At 45.3% G+C, this 21,825-nt stretch overlaps 2 protein-coding genes across 21 annotated transcripts; both read right to left on the reverse strand.

Annotated features, from left to right (window-relative positions):
* Positions 1-723: 723 nt before the first annotated feature.
* Positions 724-15,879, reverse strand: LOC105566926 (troponin T, skeletal muscle). Of its 19 annotated transcripts, none has more exons than XM_012021342.1 (14): positions 15,556-15,875; positions 12,257-12,302; positions 8,256-8,273; positions 4,971-5,001; positions 4,647-4,751; positions 4,468-4,564; positions 4,350-4,386; positions 3,502-3,610; positions 3,213-3,431; positions 2,740-2,832; positions 2,580-2,660; positions 1,433-1,511; positions 909-1,030; positions 724-812 (listed from the first exon to the last, which is right to left on the reverse strand). In XM_012021342.1, the coding sequence occupies exons 2-14, from the start codon at positions 12,280-12,282 to the stop codon at positions 783-785; spliced, it is 1,047 nt and encodes a 348-aa protein (XP_011876732.1). In that variant the 5' UTR covers positions 12,283-12,302; positions 15,556-15,875; the 3' UTR covers positions 724-782. The 19 variants fall into 19 exon arrangements, with proteins under 19 accessions (XP_011876732.1, XP_011876731.1, XP_011876733.1 ...); XM_012021341.1 differs by having other exon boundaries at positions 724-797; positions 888-1,030; XM_012021343.1 differs by having other exon boundaries at positions 912-1,030; positions 15,556-15,874.
* A 1,890-nt stretch (positions 15,880-17,769) lies between these two features.
* LOC105566927 (U11/U12 small nuclear ribonucleoprotein 35 kDa protein-like) lies at positions 17,770-19,448 on the reverse strand. Of its 2 annotated transcripts, none has more exons than XM_012021353.1 (4): positions 19,211-19,448; positions 18,284-18,502; positions 17,983-18,196; positions 17,770-17,906 (listed from the first exon to the last, which is right to left on the reverse strand). In XM_012021353.1, the coding sequence occupies exons 1-4, from the start codon at positions 19,214-19,216 to the stop codon at positions 17,800-17,802; spliced, it is 546 nt and encodes a 181-aa protein (XP_011876743.1). In that variant the 5' UTR covers positions 19,217-19,448; the 3' UTR covers positions 17,770-17,799. The 2 variants fall into 2 exon arrangements, with proteins under 2 accessions (XP_011876743.1, XP_011876744.1); XM_012021354.1 differs by having other exon boundaries at positions 19,280-19,445.
* Positions 19,449-21,825: the final 2,377 nt, after the last annotated feature.

Consider the following 21,825-nt stretch of genomic DNA (forward strand, 5'->3'; position numbering starts at 1 on the left):
GATAAAATGCTTCTACTTTCGTATTTCATATATTTCATATATTCCTCTCCTTCCAAGGTTACCGTAGGATGACCGCAAGATAATGTAGAAGATGACGCATGCGCATGAGGGCTTTAGAGAACAAGCTTTTTAACACATTCACCATCAAGCGTATTTCACGTGGCTTATCGTTCCATTGAATTATTTTATACTGAAAAGAACAATAGAATCTATTTAACTTATAACAATAAATTTACAGTATTGAATTACACCAAAATGTATAATAATACGTGACTTAATTATTTGACTGTCGTCCCACGGCGGACATTGATGACCGACAAGACGATGAATGTGTCCAAGTACGACGGATTTTATATGATAAATCGTTTTATTTTAATAATTTGTGTTCCTGCATTTGTACAGTATAATAATAATAATAGTAATAATAGTAGAGAAGTAGTAGTAGTAGCAATAGTAACAATAGGAGTAGTAATAGTTTAATAATAGACAATAGTAGAGTAGCAGTAGTGGCCGTACAAGTGACAGTAGCGGTAGTAGAGTGGGTTTGCTGTAGAAGCCAGCATTCAGCATTCGTCATTCGTTTTCTCCACTTCGACGTTTGAATCTCGAAGGGGAGCCCGCCGGTTTCCGGAAGTAGATGGGAGACGTCGCCGTGTCGCAGGCATTTCTACCGACTTGGCCACTGACTGCGCTCGATCTTTGTTCGAAAAGTGTTAACGATCATTTTTTAAAATTTCCGAGATACGCTTTTCCTTAACATCGCGCCGAAGCGACCAGAAGGTTTATTCCTCCTCTTCCTCCTCCTCCTCTTCCTCCTCTTCCTCCTCCTCCTCCTCCTCCTCCTCCTCTTCCTCCTCCTCTTCCTCCTCCTCGCCCTCCTCCTTCGCCTCCTCCTCCTCCTCCTCCTCATCGAACTGCGGCTCCTCGAGGTCATCGTCAACGGCGGCCTTCACGTCCTCCTCGCCCTCCGGTGACTCGGGATCGCCAGCCTTCTTGCCCGGTCGCTCGCCGAACCACTTAGGTAACTTCGCTGTTATCCATGGAAAGCGACGGATTAATTTTGCAAACAATCGTGAGAGAAGAACGCGAGATGCGGTAATTGCTAAATGTACCGGATTAGAATTCCACGAGGCTAAGTAATGACAAAAACAAGTATGGAGGAACTTCCAACGGATCTTCGAGATATTACTTGGGGCAGAGGTGTCTTGTCGTTTCGGAATTAATTTCGTATTAATTTTCAGATAACCGCTAAATAATGTCAGATCGATTTTCATTAGGTTCTTTAAAGGAAGATAGGGTTTTTCCCCCCCCGAACATTTCTCCCCCCATAAGTACTTTCGCTGCGTATACTTCGACGTCTCGAGGAGCACCGTAGGCTCTTTCGAAGCTCTCGGTCCCGGCGCCGCGGCTCGAAAGCGGAATTCATACGTACTCTTCTGACGACCCATGAACTGTTGCTTCTGTTCGGTCCACTGCTTCTCGACGGTCTCCTTCTGCTGATCGGTCAGACCCTGAAACATCAACGGACAGAATGGCATGCTAGGGGTTACTCTCACACATCGGGATCTTTCGCCTGGGAAAACCCTCTCTATCCGTACTGTTGCTTTCCCTGGGTTCGTACAAATCTCCCCGTGGCGAAGTTAGGGCTGACAGTCACGCTCGACAGAATCAACGTCACAAAAGGTCATCTATTTTCACGACTGTATCACCTTCCAGTCTGTATTACGATCTTCGACGTTCGCTCCTGACATTCGAAGAGTGGACTCTCGGATTTCGCGCGGGTTTACAGGAAAATGAGGATAATTCCAAGCACCCGCCCCTTAACTGTCGAGGGGGAAAAATGCCGAGCAACTCCGTGGTTTCGTGGAATGTGAAGTGACGTGAACAAATTTGCAGACGCCGACGGAGTTACTGAGAGTGAGATTATTTTCGTGATTGGTGACTGCTGTCGCATCTCCCCTGGGCAGTGCACGTAAAAAAAAAAAATCACCATTGGCGTGTGAACACAAATTCGGTATATCGTGCTTTTATATACACCATCGAGACAACATGAACACAGCGACGTGGCTGACAGCCATCGCGGTCGTTTAGTCAACGAGAACAAGGAACATAAATTAGAAACACGGTCGTCCGTGAGATCTCGGAGATAAAATCAGCAAGGCAAGCAAAGGGGTAGGTAGATACAGAGAGATCGACGGTTGAACTCACTTTTGGTGCGCTTCATAAATAGTTCTGTTTTCTGTTTCCACGTTTTCTCGTTGATCTCCGCTAAGAGCGTGTCATAGCCCTGTGATTCAATCGACAATATGCTCACTAATCGCCATCTTTACACATGTATTTAAGTTCATTCCTACCGTGTCCTTAAGTCTGTTTGTGCGTTATGTAACGGGAAACGAATTTCTACTTTTACGTACGTGTATGTACATGTAGTGTCTTCGTATCTGGTGATGGTGGAATGTTTGAATGTAAAAACATCACATGATTGTGTCACAAAGCAAGAGAATCCTGGGTTCGACCTCGTACTCTGAGAGTAGGAAAATTTTTATGTGTGTTGAATAAGTTAGAAAAAGTACACTTACGCCTTCGAAGAGTTTCTTCTTGTCATCGTAAGACCTGGTATCGACGCGACGTTCGTACTTCGAGGCGACTTGGATTTTCGGCTGTGAAAGAGCGGCTCGATTAATAAAGTTTCTTCCTGTCCTTTCCTTTTTCTACGTGATACGATATACGATTACATACGGGATATTTGCCAGTTAAAGCCTCGGGATCGAGACCTTTCTTCAAGGCTTTGTGCCTCAGTTGTTGCTTCTGACGTTCCTTCAGCTCTTTAAGCTACGATAAAAGGGCAATATCGATTTATCAGCACAGCCAGAAAACAACACGAACTATAATTAAACTCGTGTCCGAGCAACTTATTTCCCAAGCGGAAACGGTCAATGTATACTTGTTTTTCCTTCTGTTTATTTTTATGCAAACCATATGGTATTGTTATCCGCGCGTATAAATAAATCTATCCTCATGCGTAATCTTTCGTTCATTAAAACCACAATTTTTATACAAACAAACACAACGTATAATCTTGCGTAAGCAAGCAATTTTTTTTTAAATAATAACAACTTGAATTTTATTAGAAATACGATAAATGTGTGCCGTTGAAATAAGGCGAATTCTCTAACAAAATTTTTCGAGTCGTACACATCGTAAAAGCTCACATCGTAATCCTGACGCTTTTGTCGCTCCTCCAGATCGTACTTTTCGGTTTCAAGTTTGACTATGGCCTCCCACAATTCGGTAGCCTTATGACGGAGCTTGTCGATGGCCAGGCCATCGATTTCCAAGGGCTTGATGCGAATGCTAAGGGAGATCTTCTTCTCCTCCTCGAGCTGCTCTTTCGTCTTGTTACGCTCAAGTTGCGCCGATGAAAGATTACCCTAAATTCGCGCGAGTAAAATCCCAATTAGAGAATACGTAATTGTTGCCGACAATAAAGAGAATATTTACCGCAAGCGCATCCTTCTTGGTGATGGTAAAGTTTGGACCCTTCGCTTTGCTCTGGTCTTTCAGCGCTTGCATCATAGCCTGACGTTTCTTTTCCGATTCCTCCAAGCGCCTAGAATGTAGCAAGCAAATATAAATCCATGTGTAAACATACCTTATATCTTTTTAAATTTTCTAACGAAAGCATTCTCTTAATTTGATTGTAAGATAATTTTTGAAAAAAATAAAAAACAAAATCCTACAAAATCTGTTCCCCTGCTGTGTATTAAAATGTTATGTAACTACCGCGTGATCAATTTGATTTTAATGTGTGATAAATTTGCAAGTTTAATATCAACCGAACATCCGTAGAACACACAGCAAGTTATAATCCGCGTATAATCGAAATTTACTTTTCGGTCGATGAAAGTAAACTAGTGTCTCACTTATTGAAAGATTCGCATTGCAAATAACGGTTCGTATAACAAGAATATCAAATTACTTACGTTAACGACCGAAAAAATGCTACGTAACGTTGATAAATAATTTCAGTGACGATCGCGAAAAATGTCATACATTTTTTGCGCTTATTAGCGATATATGTATATAATTTGACATTCTTGCGATTGTTATTTAGTCGCTCGCGACATAACAATTTTTACACATTATTAATCAATTGGCCCTTTTCCGTTTATCGAAGAATTTTCTTTTACTTTCTCTATTTGATTTACTCCACGTTCCAAAATCGGGCAGTTAACTGATTAAAAACGAACCGTTGCTCGTACAAAATGTTTTACGCGCAAAAAGATACTGTTTTTCAGAATTCTGACATACGTCCCGAGAGACATTCCGCACCAGTAATAGACACCTACCTTCTCTTCTCTTCGATATCACGTTGTTTCTTCTCCTCTGAAAAAATTTAGAAAGCTCTATTAAGTTCGTGGATTCGCTTAGAGGCGGAAACAGGGACGGGTGTAAATGCAAAATTACCAATTTCACGTTGGCGACGTTCCTCCTCCTCCTTCTTCTTCTGGGCCAATCTCTTCTCCTCGTCCGCGCGGGTGACCTTGCGCTTGGCTTGCTTGTCCTGATACAATATATTTCCCGGCATTAAACGCAGAGTATCAATCGAGAGGATGTCGAGTTGAGGTATAAAGGGCAGATCGTACCTTTAGTCTCTTCAGCTCCTCCTCCTCCTTGGCTCTCTGCTTTCGCCATTCCGCTATGTATTCTTTGAGCTGCTCGTCAAGGTCGCTTCTTTTCTGTTCTTGCCTCTGAAGTATTAGCGGCGGATTAGTCGTAACGCGCATTTGATTGTGCCTCCCTTAACGATCGTACTCGAGCCCAACGTGATCCCCGATACGATTGATAGGCGGGACAACGTGTTGCAAATATACAACATTTCTCTTTACCGCGAGAGATCTTTTTACTACCGAGCACGGGGGGAGTTTTGGGCACTCGCACGAAGTTATCTACGAGCAGTCAGCACTCACCTTCATAAACTCGGGATTCTCGCCAGATTCCCTGAAGGAGGCCGGAGTGAAAACAAAAGTAACTCTCTTTATATCACGACGGCTGAGCCCGCTCGCTGGAAGATCTCGCAAGATCCCCCAGAACTCCACACGCGATTCTCACGTCCATATCTCCACTACTTTATTTACAACTCCATCCATTCTCTCCCGTAGTGCATATTATCCAATGCCGCTCGTCGCACGTATACACACACAGACAACACATGGACGGAACAGACAGACAGATAAATGCACGGTCGGATAAACATAAAAGTCAGAGAGAAATAGAGCGGGACAGAGAGGAGGTGACAGGGGCGACTTGTGAAAGAAAGAAAATAAGAGAGAGAGAGATAGAGAGAAAGACAAAGGGAAGAAAGAGAAAAAGGCAAATAGTAAGGCGACAATGTGCAAGCATATAGAAAGAAGAAACCAAAGTGCGCACCGCAGCGAATCACGGGAGAAGGCATTAATGAGAGTAGCGAGGAATCCCATGACTGTCTTGGGATGAGTTACTCAGTCGTCAAGGATCGCGGATTCGTGAGTGACCAGAAGAGATATCGGAACCGGGGGAGAAAAAGAGAGAGAGAGAGACAATAACGCATCGGAGATACGCTCTGGGGGTGACAATTTTGAGCGTCGCAGGCTCCAAATTGTTTGCGAGCGGATTTAACGTAATTTCACTCCGGTTCTTCGAGATCGAGAAGGTCAATCCGTGGGAATTTCGCGGGGACACATGGGACTCGTGTCCCCGAAAGATAAATCGTTCGGCGAGAAGGGGAGAGTATACCGCGATCGTTATCGGATTTCGGCCTCCCTTCCCCAGATATATCTTACGGCGTTGAAACACGCTTTACATATCTTTGCTTCATAATTTGCATCGTGAGAGACGTCGTCGGGATGTAAGAACCGCTTATTCATGGGATCTGCAGGCATGTGGGTGTTGCAATTATTGCTTGCGAGTCGATCAATTATGGGGCGCAAGGTCAATATAAATTAATATGGGGGGGGGGGGGCTGGTGGATCGGGCAAAATAACGAGCCTTGAGATACAAGGACGTGTGACACATCGCTGTGACGTAACTCGAACAAGACGTGATTATGTACAACTCGTTAATTCGTTATTAATCAGAGAGACAAAACGTAAAACACGCGGGGGTGCGAAAGAGATATAAAGTACGAGGAGAACATGGGGAGGGGGCCTCGAACACATGACAACGAACGATTAGACGTCGCCGGCGGGACTGAAATCCAGAGCATCGCACTTACGCAGACTACAACTTGACTCTTGACCGGGAACGTAAATTTGAACAATTAAAAAATAAACAACTAACTCAGACGTTGACTCATTCAATTTCAGTTCAACGCTATGATAGACGGTGTTGAAGGCCGGATTGCACAACGTTGTATTCGGCCGGTACCCAGGTAGCACGCATATCCAAGAGACATCTTTAAGATGACATTAGGCTGTCTTTTCAGGCCCTGCGCCCACGATGCCAGAACTTGGTCCAAGTTCTGGTTTCGAGAAATACGTAGCCAGTCAGCTTGCAGCTATCCCGTAAAAGCTACAAGTTGATTGCCTACACATTTTTCGGAGCTAGAACTTGGACCAAGTTCTACACTGAAAAAAATTTCTGGTTGAATATGGACGAATCAGATAATTCCTTTAGGATTTACCAGAATTCCTTTAGGATTTACCAGAATTTCTGTAGAATTACAGGAATTCTGGTAAATCCTAAAGGAATTATCTGATTCGTCCATATTCAAAGACCAGAAATTTTTTTCAGTGTAGTGTCCGTGGACACGGATCTTTAGACGTGTACACTGTAAAAAAAGTATGTAAAATCACATACACAATAGGCGCAGCGATGACACTATTAGAATCGGGAATATATAAATTTATGTACTTTCGCAAAAAAAATTTTTCATTTATACACGACGAGAAATTACAAAAAGTTGTAAAATTTACACACTTAAAAGCAAGCAGTTTGCTTATTATATAATAATTTTACCCGCAAGGTGTATATATACACCTTTAATAGATGTTTTCAATGTTACTCACTAAAACAATTGTAATTTTACACGTAATTTTTTTTTACATTGCGCGTCTGAAACGTGTCTTAAAGATACCTTTACGACGCCTCTTAGATATGCATTGCTGTCCGGGTGCATGGAGAAAGATTCGGGCACGCTGCAGGATTAAGCGTGAATATGCAGCACCGCAGATGCTGCATTATGTATCGAACGGCCGGCCGTTAATAAGATCACGCGTCGGCGCCGGGGCGTGGTACATTTTGAGCGGACGTCGGTCTCAGAATAAACTCTGTTACGTTATTGTGCATATATTTATGAGACGCCTGGCGGGCTCCCAAACGGCTCAAGTATCGTCGCGCGTTAGCGTTATGCAATCGCGAATGGAATATTCACGAGCGCCCGCGACGTACCGCCGGCATGCCGGTGCCTTCGATAAATATATCCTATTATTATTCGCCGTCGCGCTACACACAGGCCAACGATCGCGTTATCTGTCCCGTATCTGTAAACAAGCTCCTCTCCCGGCGATATAGATAGAAATTAGCAAATCTACAGAGCGCGCCGCGCAACAGCGACCGTAACGCGAAGCCGGGTCTTCTGCGATCTCATTCCCGCCGCGACGAAGAATCTGTGGGCCTGGCGGCCGGTTTTCGCCAACGTCGGTCGGTCGTTAATTTCGCTCGCGTTTCCAATTCTTAGAGAAGATGAAGAAGCGATGGTTCGTCCTTCGCTCAATCTCGCGCGAGCTGCGATAAATCCGGGGAGGACATCGGCAAAGTCCGCTCGGGAGCTCCCGAGGGAGACGAAACTTGCAAATAGAGAAAGGCCCTGTATTATGAAATAGGTTTCTAATGCGAAATAGGTTTTCAACGCTCAAATTCAATCGCAAATCTTTCTTCGCGACGATTACGCGATGTAACAATGAATTTTACACCAAGCAGATTTCAAGAGCAACGGACCTCGTAACAGGGGGACTTTCCTCTGCCTCGGTCTTTCGCCCGATTTACCGCAAACTTCGTGCGCAGGAAAACAATTTGTCCTCCCGCCTTTGGTAAATTGAAAAAAAAAAGAAAGATACTCTTCGCGGGGATTAAGCTTTTAAGGGGCTCGCGAATTTAATCGACGCGACGTTCGGGAAAACCGACTCCGGGCGGGACAGGAGGATGTGAGAGAGCGGCCGAAGAGAACAGGGAAGATATATTATTGACGTGTAAACACCTCGATATGTTCAACTTACTTTTGGGACGCCCTACCCCTATAAAAAAAAGAAAGTACAGATTCATTAATAAGGTCGTGCGATTGTGATCGTTGCTTACGTAGGACTGCACAAAGCTGCACGTAAATTATAAAAATCGGTATCGCGCTCGTCTCCAAAACTTGCGCTTTCCTGTCTCATTCTTTTTTTTTCCCGTGCAAACTAAATCCGACCGCTCGATCGTGCGGTCGATTGATTTGCACGTTTTTTTTTTTTTTTTTTAATGCAGAGACTGGTCGTTTCCCGACGCTTCTTAGCGAGCGAGTGATCGGTATGCGTCGCTTGCTTTCAACAGTTAAGCGGCTCGCCGTTACTTTCTCTCCAACGGGGATCTCGTAGCGCTTTTTGCAAAAAAAAAAGAAAAAGAAAGAACGTTTCGTTGCCCATTTGCCATAATATGCGGATAACAGAGGCTGATATATTAGGCGACAGATACAGTTGACAGACACGACGAGGACAAAGACGAGGCTTGGAGAAAATAAAATGCGGGGTGAAACGTGTATATACTATTTGCGACTGCATCTCGTGAAAAAAAAAAAAACTGCTTCCGTGAGAGGCGTCGACGATGCGTATTGTGGTACGTCACGTGCGGCCTCTCATACGTGAGATACGTGTGTATATACATGTGTGCGTGTACGTCGTCCGTGTACATAGAGAAGCGCGATAGCATTGCTGTTTGTTTTCTCATTTTTATCATTATTATTCTCTTTTTGTTTAATCCATCGGCGCAGAACAGCGACACAAGACAGACGTTGAGAAGACAGCAAATACACCGGCGGCAGAATGTATTGTACTTAACAATAAATTGAAGTGGAAACAGAGAGGCGTGGGAGGTGGATACATCAGCGTCAATTCTCTTTGAGACAATGTTATACGAAAAAGAAGAACGTCGCTAGGGGGGAAAAAAAAAAAGGAAAGCATCGTCTCTCGCGCAATCCAAACCGAATGAATTCGGATAAAAGCAGTTTCGCTGAAGCGACGTTCCTCTTCCGTGTGCGAACCACTCGACGAGGGTAGAAAAATAAAGAGAAAGAAAAACGGAGGAGAAAGAGAAACAGAGGGGAAACAGGAAGACAGAGGGGTGGGAAGAGCCAGCAAGTGTATCGCTACAAAAAAATTCTATGCAAAAGTAAACGACTGCGGCGGCACAACGCGTGTGAGATGATGAGAACAAAGAGAGAGAGAGAGAGAGATAGAGAGAGAGTATAAAACAGAGAACGGACGAACAATTAAAGACTACACCGAGACAACAAGACAAGATAGCGATTAGACAGCGGGGAAGAAAAAAAAAGAAACGACACTGACGACAGCGCGTGAACGTACACCACTTATTGGCCGTAAAAAAAAAGAGATAGAGAGAGACGTTCATATTTGTCGTGTGCAAAACTTACTCGGTCTTCTTCTCCGGCTGCCTTCGATTTTGACATATTTTGTATCGTACCGCGCGGGTCGATTAGCCGATCGGTCGATGGCGAGTGACGGTTGGTTTGATTGATTGGTTGATTGGTTGGTTGGTTGGTTGATTGGTTGGTTGGTTTTGTGTGTTGTATGTGGAGATACACACAGACAGAGAGAGAGAGAGAGAGAGAGACAGGGAGTGAATAAATAAAAAAAAGAAAGAAAGAAGAAGACGGAGTTCATAAATCACAATCGGATAGAGAAATCTGGCGTGCTGCGCGGCGCAAACGAGACTTCGGAAAGCGATTATTCTTCATCTACGCTTCTCACGCTATCGATTCATCGTGCGCGTTCGTTGCGCGTTCGTTAGCTCTAATCCAACTCGACGTTCTGGTTCCACGGAGGAAGAGCACCGACCGACGAGAGAGGGATAAAAGAAGAGCGCGGCTTCGGTCTCCCGCTTTATGGATCCCGTTAAATCTTTCGCGGCAAAAAAGCCCAATTCCGCGCGCGAACGTAAAAAACGCCGCGTCGCGAAAAAGTACGTGTCCTCGTAAAGAAAGGAAAGAGAAATAAATCGGATCTGTCGGCTAATTTAAATCTTTTGACCGGGAGCGATCTATCGCGCCGCGAGCTATCGCGAGCCATCGCGCGGCTCCTACAATCGCGTGGTCGAAACCGAAGATTCCCGCCGCGATCGCGTCTTCGCAGTAGCTACAGCGCTCGTTACAAGCCTCAGAAACTTACTTCCTGAAATGAGAAAACGAGACAATTCGTATGTTAGACAGATACCGGAGAGCGTAATCGGGGAAACATTTAACGAAAGTGAACACTTACACTTCCTCGACTTCCTCCTCGCTGCTGCAAAAGAGAAAACGGAAAAAAGTCCAGTTTAGTCAGGGCGGAAACAGCACGGGCGATCGGGGCGTTTGAAACAAACGGGGGCAGGGGGGCAGGGGGCGGGGGGACTCACGAGGGGGTAATCACTTTTGAGAGTTAGGGCACGGGGTCTTTTAGGGGGTTGCTTCAAGCTCTCGCTCATTTTCTCTCGCACAAATTAATTACCGCGAATATACCGCTCGTACGCGAATCTACTTTGCTTCGTGAGACATAAATTTGGCAATAAATTTGCAATCCGACCGATAAACGCGGGCGATTGAATTCAAGTTTCTTTCTTTAGACGGGCTGTATTCATCGAACTTAATTTCGTCTTTTTTTCATTCCGATCTGAGAGCAAGTTTCCTCAAAGCGCGCCACAGTGACAAACAATCCAATTACACGATTTAATGAGAAACTGTGTACAAGTTTTACTTTACGGGGTGTTGACTTTGAAGAGTTCGAGGCGGCAGTGCGAGACAGCGAAAGCGTGTGAAAAGAACGGAGGGGGAAAAAAATGGTGCAAGCGTGAAAATGTGCCACCGAGTGACAATTAGGGGTTGACCAAAGTGTCCGGGCGTCTTGCTTTGAGTGCTTGCTTATTAAGGGGGCTCGTGCGTGGGTGCGATTGGGACGTGACGCACGCAGGGGCGGGCACCGAGACGGGGTAAAGTTAGACGGCAAATGTGTGCGATACGTTAGAATACGACGAGGCCGCAGATGATGGGCGCTGTTCAACCTTACGTGGGCGACATTTCAACTTCGCTCGCCACTTTCGGTTCGTACGAAACGTGATCGGACGTGCCGCTTCGGCCTCGGCGGAGATCCCGATCTCCCTGGGTCTGGAGATCACGCTGGCGCGCTTCTCTCTTTCTCGCATTTCGACCCGCTCATCTCGGAGAGCGGTGATACCGGCCTGCCTTGCAGGTCGTTTATTTGCGAAAATTACAACCAGAAGAAAGTTTGAGAACGAACGAATTTTCCCCTTCAATTTTCGCCTCGCTGCACTTTTATTCAGTTTCAAAGAAATGATTTCTGCACCTTGGCCAAAATTTCACTCGGCCGAGACCGGTGTTCCCGGTCAGATCTTTATACTCAAGAACGTCTTGCAATTATCTGAAGATGCTGTACGGAATATTTCATTGGCTACGGCGTATCTAAAGACGATCTTAAGACAGTCTTGAGTGTAAGATCTGACCGCGAATACCGGTCTACGAGAATTCATATCTACTTCTTCAAGTCGAGCAGACGTTTTAGCGGAAGTAAACCAAAATTTAGTAGATTCAAAGAAACAACTACTACGTATCATTTTTGTTTAACTGAAATAAATCTTTTTTCTGGGTGTATGCAAACCTACAGTACCGGCCAAACTCGTATCGACGAAATACACCATGATTTTCGAATTTCTCATTCGCGCTCTACCGATTGTATTCCAAAAATCGAAGGGCGACAATATCGGCCGGTGCTGTACTTTGCGAAGCAGGAGAGAGAGATAGAAAGGGGCACGGAGGGGGTGGCTTTCCGTCGCAGGCGCGTGAGTGTTTCGCGCGTCCGTGGCGCGACTCGTGGCCTGACTAAAATTGGAGTTGCATCAGTCTTAAAATAAGCGATCGAGAGCTGCGAAACGCGCGCAAACAACGGATGGCGATTCGCGATCGATCGGTCGATCGATGTGACTCGGGAGTAACGGATCAGTGTGGGCTACTTACGAGTATTGTTCCTCGTCGTCAGACATGTTGGCGGCTGTTTAAAGCGCTGCAACACAAAAAAAAAGAACGAGACGTTCGATTACCAGGCTGCCAGGTCGACGGCAGGGAGAGTGATTCTTAAACGGCAGGGCGAAACTGAAACCAACGATATAGCCTCGCGTTAGGTGTCGCTTAATTAGATCACACTTCGAGAGTTGCGGCGCACTGCGCTGTCCTCGCGCGGGGAAAGGGACCGCGCGACTCGAGTTGTACCGCGCAACGTGACACTTGCGGTATTCTCGCGGCAAAATCGTCGGAGGAGCGAAATCTCGGTGACGTTCAGCATAACTTGTCACAGCTTTCTAACTAATTCAACTATGCGCGCAACTAACATCCGTCGCTGGTACCAACTTCGTCGACTGGGCACGTCACGATCAATTTCGCGTCAACGGTCTCGATTAGATCGCCTGCCAGCGGGGCGCGATTAATCCTCGGCGAGATAAACGCGCGGGGATCGAGAAGGAACGGAGAGATTGGAAACCTCACCGGGCACGCGGGTGGACGAAGAAGAAGAGGAAGAGGTCCGGGAAGGGACCAGGCGCGAGAGGAAGCGACAAGGGCGGAAGGGGGCGGAGAGGGGGGGGGCGGCGGACAAAAGGGGCACGCGGATGTACAAAAATGCTCGCGCTTGGCCGAACCTCGCGTGGCAGAGGGGCACCCGGAGGAAAGGCCGAAGCTGAATGGGCCGAACGGCGCGCACCGACGACGTTCCCGAAGTAATCCGATACTTGGAGGCGAGAAAGAGAAAATGCCAGTTTGCTAACCCTGGCCGCAGGCTCCGGCGTTCGCGCACAAGCTCTATAAGGAGCCCGTCCCCTTCTCTGCCACGTCGCTCTAATTTTAGAGGTACAACACACGCCCGTTCCCGCGTTCCGCTCTCCTTTCCTCGCCGTCCTGGCTCTCCCGTGCTCCGCTCTGTTACGCGGATGGAGAACGGCCGTATGCTCCGCGGCGCGCTCGTAACACTGGACGATTCAGGGGGCGAGGTACACGAGGGTGCAAAGCTAATTCGCGCCCGCTATTTGTACGGCGATATTCCTCATGAAAAGCTAAGTCGACGAGTCCCGAGCCATGTTGCCGTAATCAGGCTTCATAAAGTAGTTGTCTCCAAAAGTAACAGTTGGAAAGAGACAAGGAACGAATTTAAGCTAAGCTCAAAGTTAAACAACGTTGGTGAAACCGGACCTAAGTCTATCTTAGTCGCAGACGTCAGGCAGGGCGGAGAAGAACTAAAGTATACGATAGACTTTCACGACTTAAGTTTTTCTCCGCCTTTCGTCGTTCTTTGTCCCTTTCCAGCTGTTACTCTAGAAAGAGACAAACCTGAATTAAACTCAGATTAATGTTAAGCAACGTTTGGTGAAGCCGGGCCTAAGTCTGTCTCAGTCGTAGACGTCAGGCAAGGCAGAAGAAAACTCAAGTCGTGAAAGTCTATTGTATACGACTTGAGTTTTCTTCTGCCTTGCCTGACGTCCGCGACTAAGACAGACCTAGGTCCGGTTTCACCAACGTCGTTTAATTTTAGGTTTAGCTTAATTCGTTCTTTGTCTCTTTCCAACTGTTACTTTAGAAAGAGACAACTTTATGAAGCCTGATGCGAAAACATGGCTCGGGACTCTTCGACTTAGTTTTTCACAAGGAATATCACTGTACAAATAGCGAGCGCGAATTACTTTACGCCCTGTACATCAGACATCATCGCGAATTCATCGAAAATGTTGCCGATAACGCGATCGACAATTCCGCGGTTCGATCACAGCTCGTCGTTGTTAATTTACTTGTCGCGGCCGCGAAGTAAGTCCAAAGTACGAAACTGTACGTCCTCGACCGACACGAAGTGACACCCCCGGTCTCTCATCTCGAACTATCGGCCGGTACGTCACTAGTTTTGCGGTCTTACGAGTTTCCGCTTTCCTCTCGTCACAGAAGTTTCACTTGGAAATGATACGAGATATCGATCGTACGATGTAACAAAAGAAAATGCTACAATGAAAGTTGCAAAGATAAGGAAGATTGTGAGAAAGGAGAACGGCGCGAAGGTGCAAGGAATTCGAAGAGAGTCCTTAGTAGCGCGGTGCATTCCCTTGGGAAAATATACCTTAGAAAACCTTCCGTACTTTAGCAAAGCAAAGAAATATGGAGAGTAAATTTGGACACTTTAAACTTGTATTTAAGGCAAGCTTGAAACTTACTTTAAGCATTTAAAAGAAAACTTCAAGAATTGTAAAAAGTATGTGATATAATTTATAATACCGCGTGCGGTTGTCTTCTTACGAGAAATTGCCGCGAGGCCCTCTCGCGGGAACCATCGACGGACTTGGCTATCTAAAAATTACTTTGAGTGTCCAAAATTACTCTAGAATTTCTTAAGTAACCTTTTAACGTCCTCAAGCAAACTCTTGAAAGATCACTTTTAAAAACTTTAGCTTCATTTAAAGTAAATTTTCCCAAGGGTTGACCAAACATTGATTAAACATTTGCCCAATATGCGGTGGCATTGGGCCGATGTCTAGCCAGTGCACCGTATTATGGGGGTCTCCTATACGGATCGAGCGCGAGAAGCCCGCGGATAAAGTTCACGAGGGTCGTTAATCTACGTCGTAAAGATAACAGACGCGTTGCACGATCTTGCAGCTTTTTCACGTAATCGTTCACTCGCACGTCCGTCGCACGACCGAAGGTCGGAAATTTCCCACCGACGAGGCAGGTTCTCCCCGCGCCGGGCGAGTAGACGGAGTCCGCGCTTCGTGCGGGCGCGGCTACGCATTCACGAGATTTTCCACTGGCTTCCACCGATCCACACGTCGCGCGATCGGTCATATAAGAGGAACATCGCTCACTCTCCCTCTCCCGAGAGGAGGGAAGCCTCGAAAGAAAGGCTTTTATCGAGCGATTTCACGTGGCCCCCGTTGATCCTTCTCGGAGGATGGATCCTCGCGCGATCGATCCTCGGAGCTTCGCTAAACCGTCCGTCCAAGTCTCGAAGGGTCGTTCGCGACCTCCTCGGCGATATGAACGCCGCTGGAGCGAGGAGAACCACCACCGAAGATCTCTCGAGTTAGTTATCTCGTATCGTTTTCACCTTCACAACAGTTCACACCGCGGGAGGGACACGCGAACGTTTTTTCGGGACGAGGAGAAGGCGGATGGGGCGCGCCGCTCTCGATAAGAGACCTCGAAAGAGAGGAAGAGAGAAAAAAAAAGAGACAGAAAAAATCGAGACCGTCGAGCAGAGAAATGAAAAATGAAATTCAACTTACACTCGGGGTGGTGTCAATGCGTGTGGACGTGTGCGGGCGTACTTGCGCGCGCGCGCGTGTGTGTGTGCGTGTGTGCGCGCGTGTAGATGGTTTTCACGGGGGTGGTCCAGCCGGGGTGAAACCGCGAGGGAGAAAAGAGAGAGAGAGAGAGAGAGAGAGACGACGGTGGGTCCCGCGCACTCCTCAGGGGGATGAGAAAGAGAGAGAAAGAGAGACACGCACACGCACAGGAGGAGCTTGTCCCGGTGGAATGTGGAGTCCGCGACAGCCTGAGCCGCTCTGAGGTCCGCCAAGTCGTCGCGGACATCAGCGGGGCTCCGGGCGTCGCGCCCGCTCCGCTTTAGAGCCTCTCGTCTCTTCCCCAGCGGGCCCTCCGCTCCTTTCTCTCTCCGTCCCTCGTTTCCTATTAATAGTGCGGTGATCCGCGTACGCGGGCCACCGGGAGTGATACGATCCTGGTTGATACTATTTTCGTGCCTCTCGCCGGCGTAGTCGCGCGCCGCGCGAACCTCCGGCTCCTCCTGCGGCGGCGACTCCGCTTCTTCCGCCGTCGGCCAATTCGACGGACGATTGCTCCAAAAGTAGGCCTGTTACGATCTCACGCCCCCACCTCCCGACGCCGGTTGACAATGGTGAACCGGCTGATCCGCGATACCCGGTGAAGACCGCTTCGACTGCTGAGAATCTGCTCTTTTAAGTTTAGAACGCGACGGAAACTAGCGAGGTCCCCGCTCGTTCTCCTCCCACGCGTGTAATTGCGCACGTAATTGCGCGCGATCCGCTGGTCCTAACGTCCCAGCGCGATTACGCTTTAATCTTTAATATAATTTCTATAATAAGGTCGATTTAATACGGACGTCGTTTCTTTTTTAAAGACCATATAAGATGAAATAGATTACGAGATCATAAATATTATACATTATAACGACGCCATTTTGCATAAAGTTGAAGACTGCTTCTTAAAGTTATAAAAAAATGTGCTCCTTTGTAGGCAACTGCCTTCCTTACTTAGAATGTACAGCGACACTTTTCTAAATCTAAACAAGACGAATCGAATCATCATCGTATTTACATAAAAAGAGATCGAGATAACAAAATGTCGTGTCGTAACTTCGGTCATTTTCGCGCCACGTTGTCGACAGACATCCTTCGCGACTCATATTCGCTGAGAAGAAAAGACTGCACCGAGGAGGCAACCCGGGGGGGAAATCGGGGAGTCTGAGCGACAAAATGGGAGCCGTGATAAGCGAGCGTGGGCTGCCTAGGGTCCCGTCGAAGGGCACGGGGTGTCTCGTGCCGCCTTAACTAGCGGAAGGAAGAAGGCAGCCTTATCAGCGCGTCGCCGCCGTTGTCGTCGGCGCTGGAAGCTCAAGTTCGGCACTGTGTCGAATCGCGAGGTGCCTCCTTATATGGAGAGAGGGAGTACGTGGGAGACGGCGACGATGCGGTATAAAGTTGCCGGCGAACGCGAATACGATCCTGCGGTGTGTTCGCGACCACCTCTCGATGATTCGCCGCGAAATTGACCGCGCGATTTACGACGGGAGATGAAACACGACGCGCCCGTCCGATAGTCGTTGCGCGAGTCACATTAAGGCCTTCACCAAACGTCGCTTGACTTTAATCTTGGTTTAATTCACGTTTCCCTCTCTCTAAAGTAACAGTTGGAAAGAGACAAAGAACGAATTAAACTAGGCTTAAAGTTAAACAACGTCGGTGAAACCGGACCTAAACGTTTCGTAGATTCCCAGATATCCGTCAGGACAGACTTCGTCGAATGCCCACTACATATTTTGAAGGCAGAAAGACTGCAGAGTGCATAGAGGAACTGATATATTCGACATGTTGCCAGCACGTCAGCAGAAATACAACACAATCTACTCACATAACTGGACCTGTTCGGTTTCTGCTGATAGCGTATGTTTTACAGACTCTGTTGGCCAAAACAAAAGCCAAACGCGGACACAGATGGCTATGGTTTTGGCGTGGGTTTCTGACGAATCTGCTGCCAATCTGCTGACATTTTACTGACTGGGTTTCTTTTTTATGGACACATCGACCTCTGCTGTTAAAATAGCGCGACGCAGTGTGGTGAAAATTCCAGAAGTAAACGCTTCTCAAATTACGTGACAAAAGTTTTAGTCCGTGCGTCGTTGCATCAATGCATTAGTTAGAATAACGAGTGGGAGGGTAGGAACGAAAATGTAGAGTGAAAACGGTGTCGCAAATGTCGGGCAGACATGTTTATCTATTCGGCCTTAAAATATTGGGTACAATCGGTCGTTTAAACGGTCTGTCCTTTCCTCCGAATCTCAGTTGCCCCGACTCCTTCTTGCCGCCAAAACCACCCCCTGAAAATGACACGCAGTTAAAATCCTCTGCCCATGTCTACGAAGATTGCGTACGTCTAATTGCTGTATTACACACCGAGCCTACGCGGTTTCCATCCCTTCAAGGAACGACCGCACTCATAGTCGATAAATACTTTGTATCCCCTTAATGTCGCATCGGCGGTTCGTCTTAACGCTCTCCTAGCCTCTTCCTCGCTTTTCATTTCCACGAAACCGTACCCTTGAGAGAGTCCGGTCACCACATCCACTATCACCTTCGCCGAAACAACGTCGCCGTGCTTGCCAAAGAACTAAACAGTAACAACTCGAGGCTTACAAGCGATAATGCAGGATACAATTAAAATGCCAAACGTATCGTCTTACAAAGGTAACGTTACCTCTTTCAGATCGTTATTAGTGATTTTGGGACCTAGCCTAGCTACAAATATAGTTCTCTCCGACTTGGATTCCAGATTGCGCGGCGGCTCGTAGCGCATCAGCATCGCTCTGCTGATAGCCTTGTCGTGAGGCTGCGTGTCCGTCCCGTCGATGCTACCCGCCTTCAGCGGATCGTACTCTCTGGCGTAGGGGCTCCAATTTTGCAATTCGCCTTCGCCCTAAAACACAAAAAAGATCAATCACACCAACATTTCTCAGAAGTCATGAATTATCGTCGCCCAACGTTTTAGGCCTGGGGCTCGATCGCGAGTCTTTTCCTCTAGCGTGAACTCGTGAAAAGATTCATGATCGAGTCCCTGGTCTACAACAAGTTGTTAGTTGTTGATCAGAAATCGGAACTGTATTGTCAATCCTTTTTCTTTCTGGGTGAAAGGACCGACATATAGTCCCGACTTCTTACTGACGACTCAAATGTAGAATAGATCACCCGGCTAGCCTTCCGTGTCGTAAGAGGCAACTGATAGGACTCAGAGGACAAGTAGCCATAAAGGCAAAGTAAAGCGAAGAGAATACAGGGAAGAAGATAGTAAGAAAGGAACAATTAAGAGGACAGAGTACGCTGTGTGACTAATGGGTCGACGACGTTCCCATAAAGGGAGAATTTAAAAAAAAGGACTAATGATTTATTGCAGACCGGGCCTTAAAGATTAGATACAAAGGCCTGTATTCTAAAATTCTCTTTTAGCGATAAAAGCGCCTCTAAAAGTAGCCTCTAAAAGCTAATAACCTCTGATCGGCTACGAGCCACTTTTAGCGGTGCTTTCATCGATAAAAAAGGACAAAGTGTTGTGAAACGATATCGCATACTAAGGTGCCGCAAAAATATGCTGTATAACCTAAAAATGTCAATTGCGTTAATCCCGCACCTGCATAGTTCAATATCAACGCGATTTATCTGTTATTTCAGTACCTCGTCGATGACGAGGAGCACTAACCATGTTAAATCTATTTGCGGTGTTACGAGCGCACTCAAATTAATAAATAAATCGCGTAAGACGAAACGCAAACTCAAACTGAACTAGAGGCGCCAACTGTGCCTCTCCTCGCGAACGTCAAACTACATAGCCACGTTCGTGAATTTTCCCACTGGGTAACGTAGTTTCAGATCTAATCCGAGCTGCTTTCGCGAGAAGATCAAAATGATCCGGATTAAAATGACCCTGTGCTATGATTGGTCAAATCTGGAATTTCATTGAATAAAATTTCAATGTGATGCTACGAAATTTCAGATTTGACCAATCATAGCACAGGGTCATTTTAATCCGGATCATTTTCATCTTCTCGCGAAAGCAGTCCGTGCTGTATATCCACAAAATAAAATGCGTACGTATGAAGGGTTGCCGAATTTTAATCAACAGAAATCGCTGATGTATCAATTTAAACTGTCGAGGAGTAAATATTACAATATAATTAAGCACGGATAAGATTGATATTTAATTCTTCAATTAAACGCGTCGCGATGAAATTTGACTCAAAGTTCTGCATTCTGACCAGCATTTGTATGATTCCGTTAATAAAAGAAAAATTTCAAGATTATTATACATTTCCGTTAACGAACGGAAAGCTTGAAAATTATACTTTTTAACATCGACACCGTACAATAAACGCAACTGAGTTAACGGTAAATCGAGACACAATCGTCCGAAAATAATTAAAAATTCACTGTCTCACATGTATTTTTATTTACCAGAGATGACAAAACGCGCGCAGTTTGTAGTTGAGCATTGTATACTTTTAAGAATTTCTGTACATCATGTAAAGAAATAATTGTATGCGCAACGTCAATTTAAAATAAAAAGTAATTCATATTTTATATTTGAAAAAAGGTATTTATTGAGATAATTATAGAGAATACTGAAAAAGTCTTCCTTTTAAATGTAAACTCACAAAATTGTATACGTATGGTTTTGTCTCTAACACTTATTCGAATCCTCGTTCGAATCATTTGAATAAATAAAATAAAAACACGGAACAGATGCTTTATTTTGCACAAGTAACAATTAAATAACATAAAAATTTAAGACACTTACCTCACGATTTCTCCGCCGTTGCCCGATGTCTCTTAGGCCTTTTCCTCCTTTGTTAGATTTCCTTGTTGCACTGACACAACATTCACTCGCGAAAATCATCGATCGCGCGAAATTTCGGGCACTCCCGTACGCGATGTGAAATACCGCGAAACGCACGAAATATTATTAACAAATATCGCGTGACTTTCTGCCATACAAATTACTCAAACTAACAACTTGCATTTTTGATTCGGAAGAATGGATAAATCACTTTTGAATTGGCGATATGAAACGCAACGCGAGCATCGGAAGCATAATCTGCGGTAAAGAAGTAGTTGTTAGTCCGCAACGAAACGATATTTTACAATCTTTGTCATTCAATCTAATCCGCGAAATAAATTACGTGAGCGAAATTTCCAACGATAATAGTTGTTATTAATTGCAACAGTTAATCGAAATGATTTTCGATTACATTTACACAATGTAACGACGTGCAATAAGCGACTTTCTTTACTTCCCGCCCGTTCGAGTCGCGAACAACGACAGAGCGAATTACAGCGCGAACGCCGAAGTCGTACAAATTTCTCTCTTTTCCCAAAAATCAAACAGATTACACGAAATCGATAGACAATAAAAAGCGCGGCGCGTAAACGAGATGCAACCGCGACAAAGTACCACGGTTTACAATTCATATTTTAGATAAGTTATAGTCTCGTGGAATACCTATGAAACCGCGAAAAAAACAGATAAATAAAATTATTAGTTGAAGTAGAAGCTAAACTTTTTATTTGAAACAATTTATGATAAATGACATTTTAAATGTTTTGACATTTTAATGTTATTGTGATATTAATTCTTTTATATATTTTTACGTTTAAGTCAAAGAATAATACGGAATCATTAAAAAATCAATCTTTTATATTTTTTTAAGAGGCTATGAAAGAAGTGCTACCTAACCATTCCAATGTTATATGGTTTCATTGTAAGCCATATACATCCATTGCACCTCCATTCAGACACTTACGGATGGCAATAGAAAAGATATTTGAACGAACTGCATATACATTATGTGCATTTTTACCAGAAATCCCGAATATGAAAATAAAATGTATTAAACTGACAGAACACGTAGAAGAATCAAATGAATATCAGGAGATAATTAAAACAATTGATAATGATGATAATGAAACATCTACGTCAAAGTCAGAACACAAGACATCTACCTACTTGTGTTCTGACTTTGACGTAGATGTTTCATTATCATCATTATTAATTGTTTTAATTATCTCCTGATATTCATTTGATTCTTCTACGTGTTCTGTCAGTTTAATACATTTTATTTTCATATTCGGGATTTCTGGTAAAAATGCACATAATGTATATGCAGTTCGTTCAAATATCTTTTCTATTGCCATCTGTAAGTGTCTGAATGGAGGTACAATGGATGTATATAAAATGTACTAGTACTAGTA

The sequence above is a fragment of the Vollenhovia emeryi genome, unplaced genomic scaffold, assembly GCF_000949405.1.
Source record: "Vollenhovia emeryi isolate VEMERY1.0 unplaced genomic scaffold, V.emery_V1.0 DF939141.1, whole genome shotgun sequence".
Classification (NCBI taxonomy): domain Eukaryota; kingdom Metazoa; phylum Arthropoda; class Insecta; order Hymenoptera; family Formicidae; genus Vollenhovia; species Vollenhovia emeryi.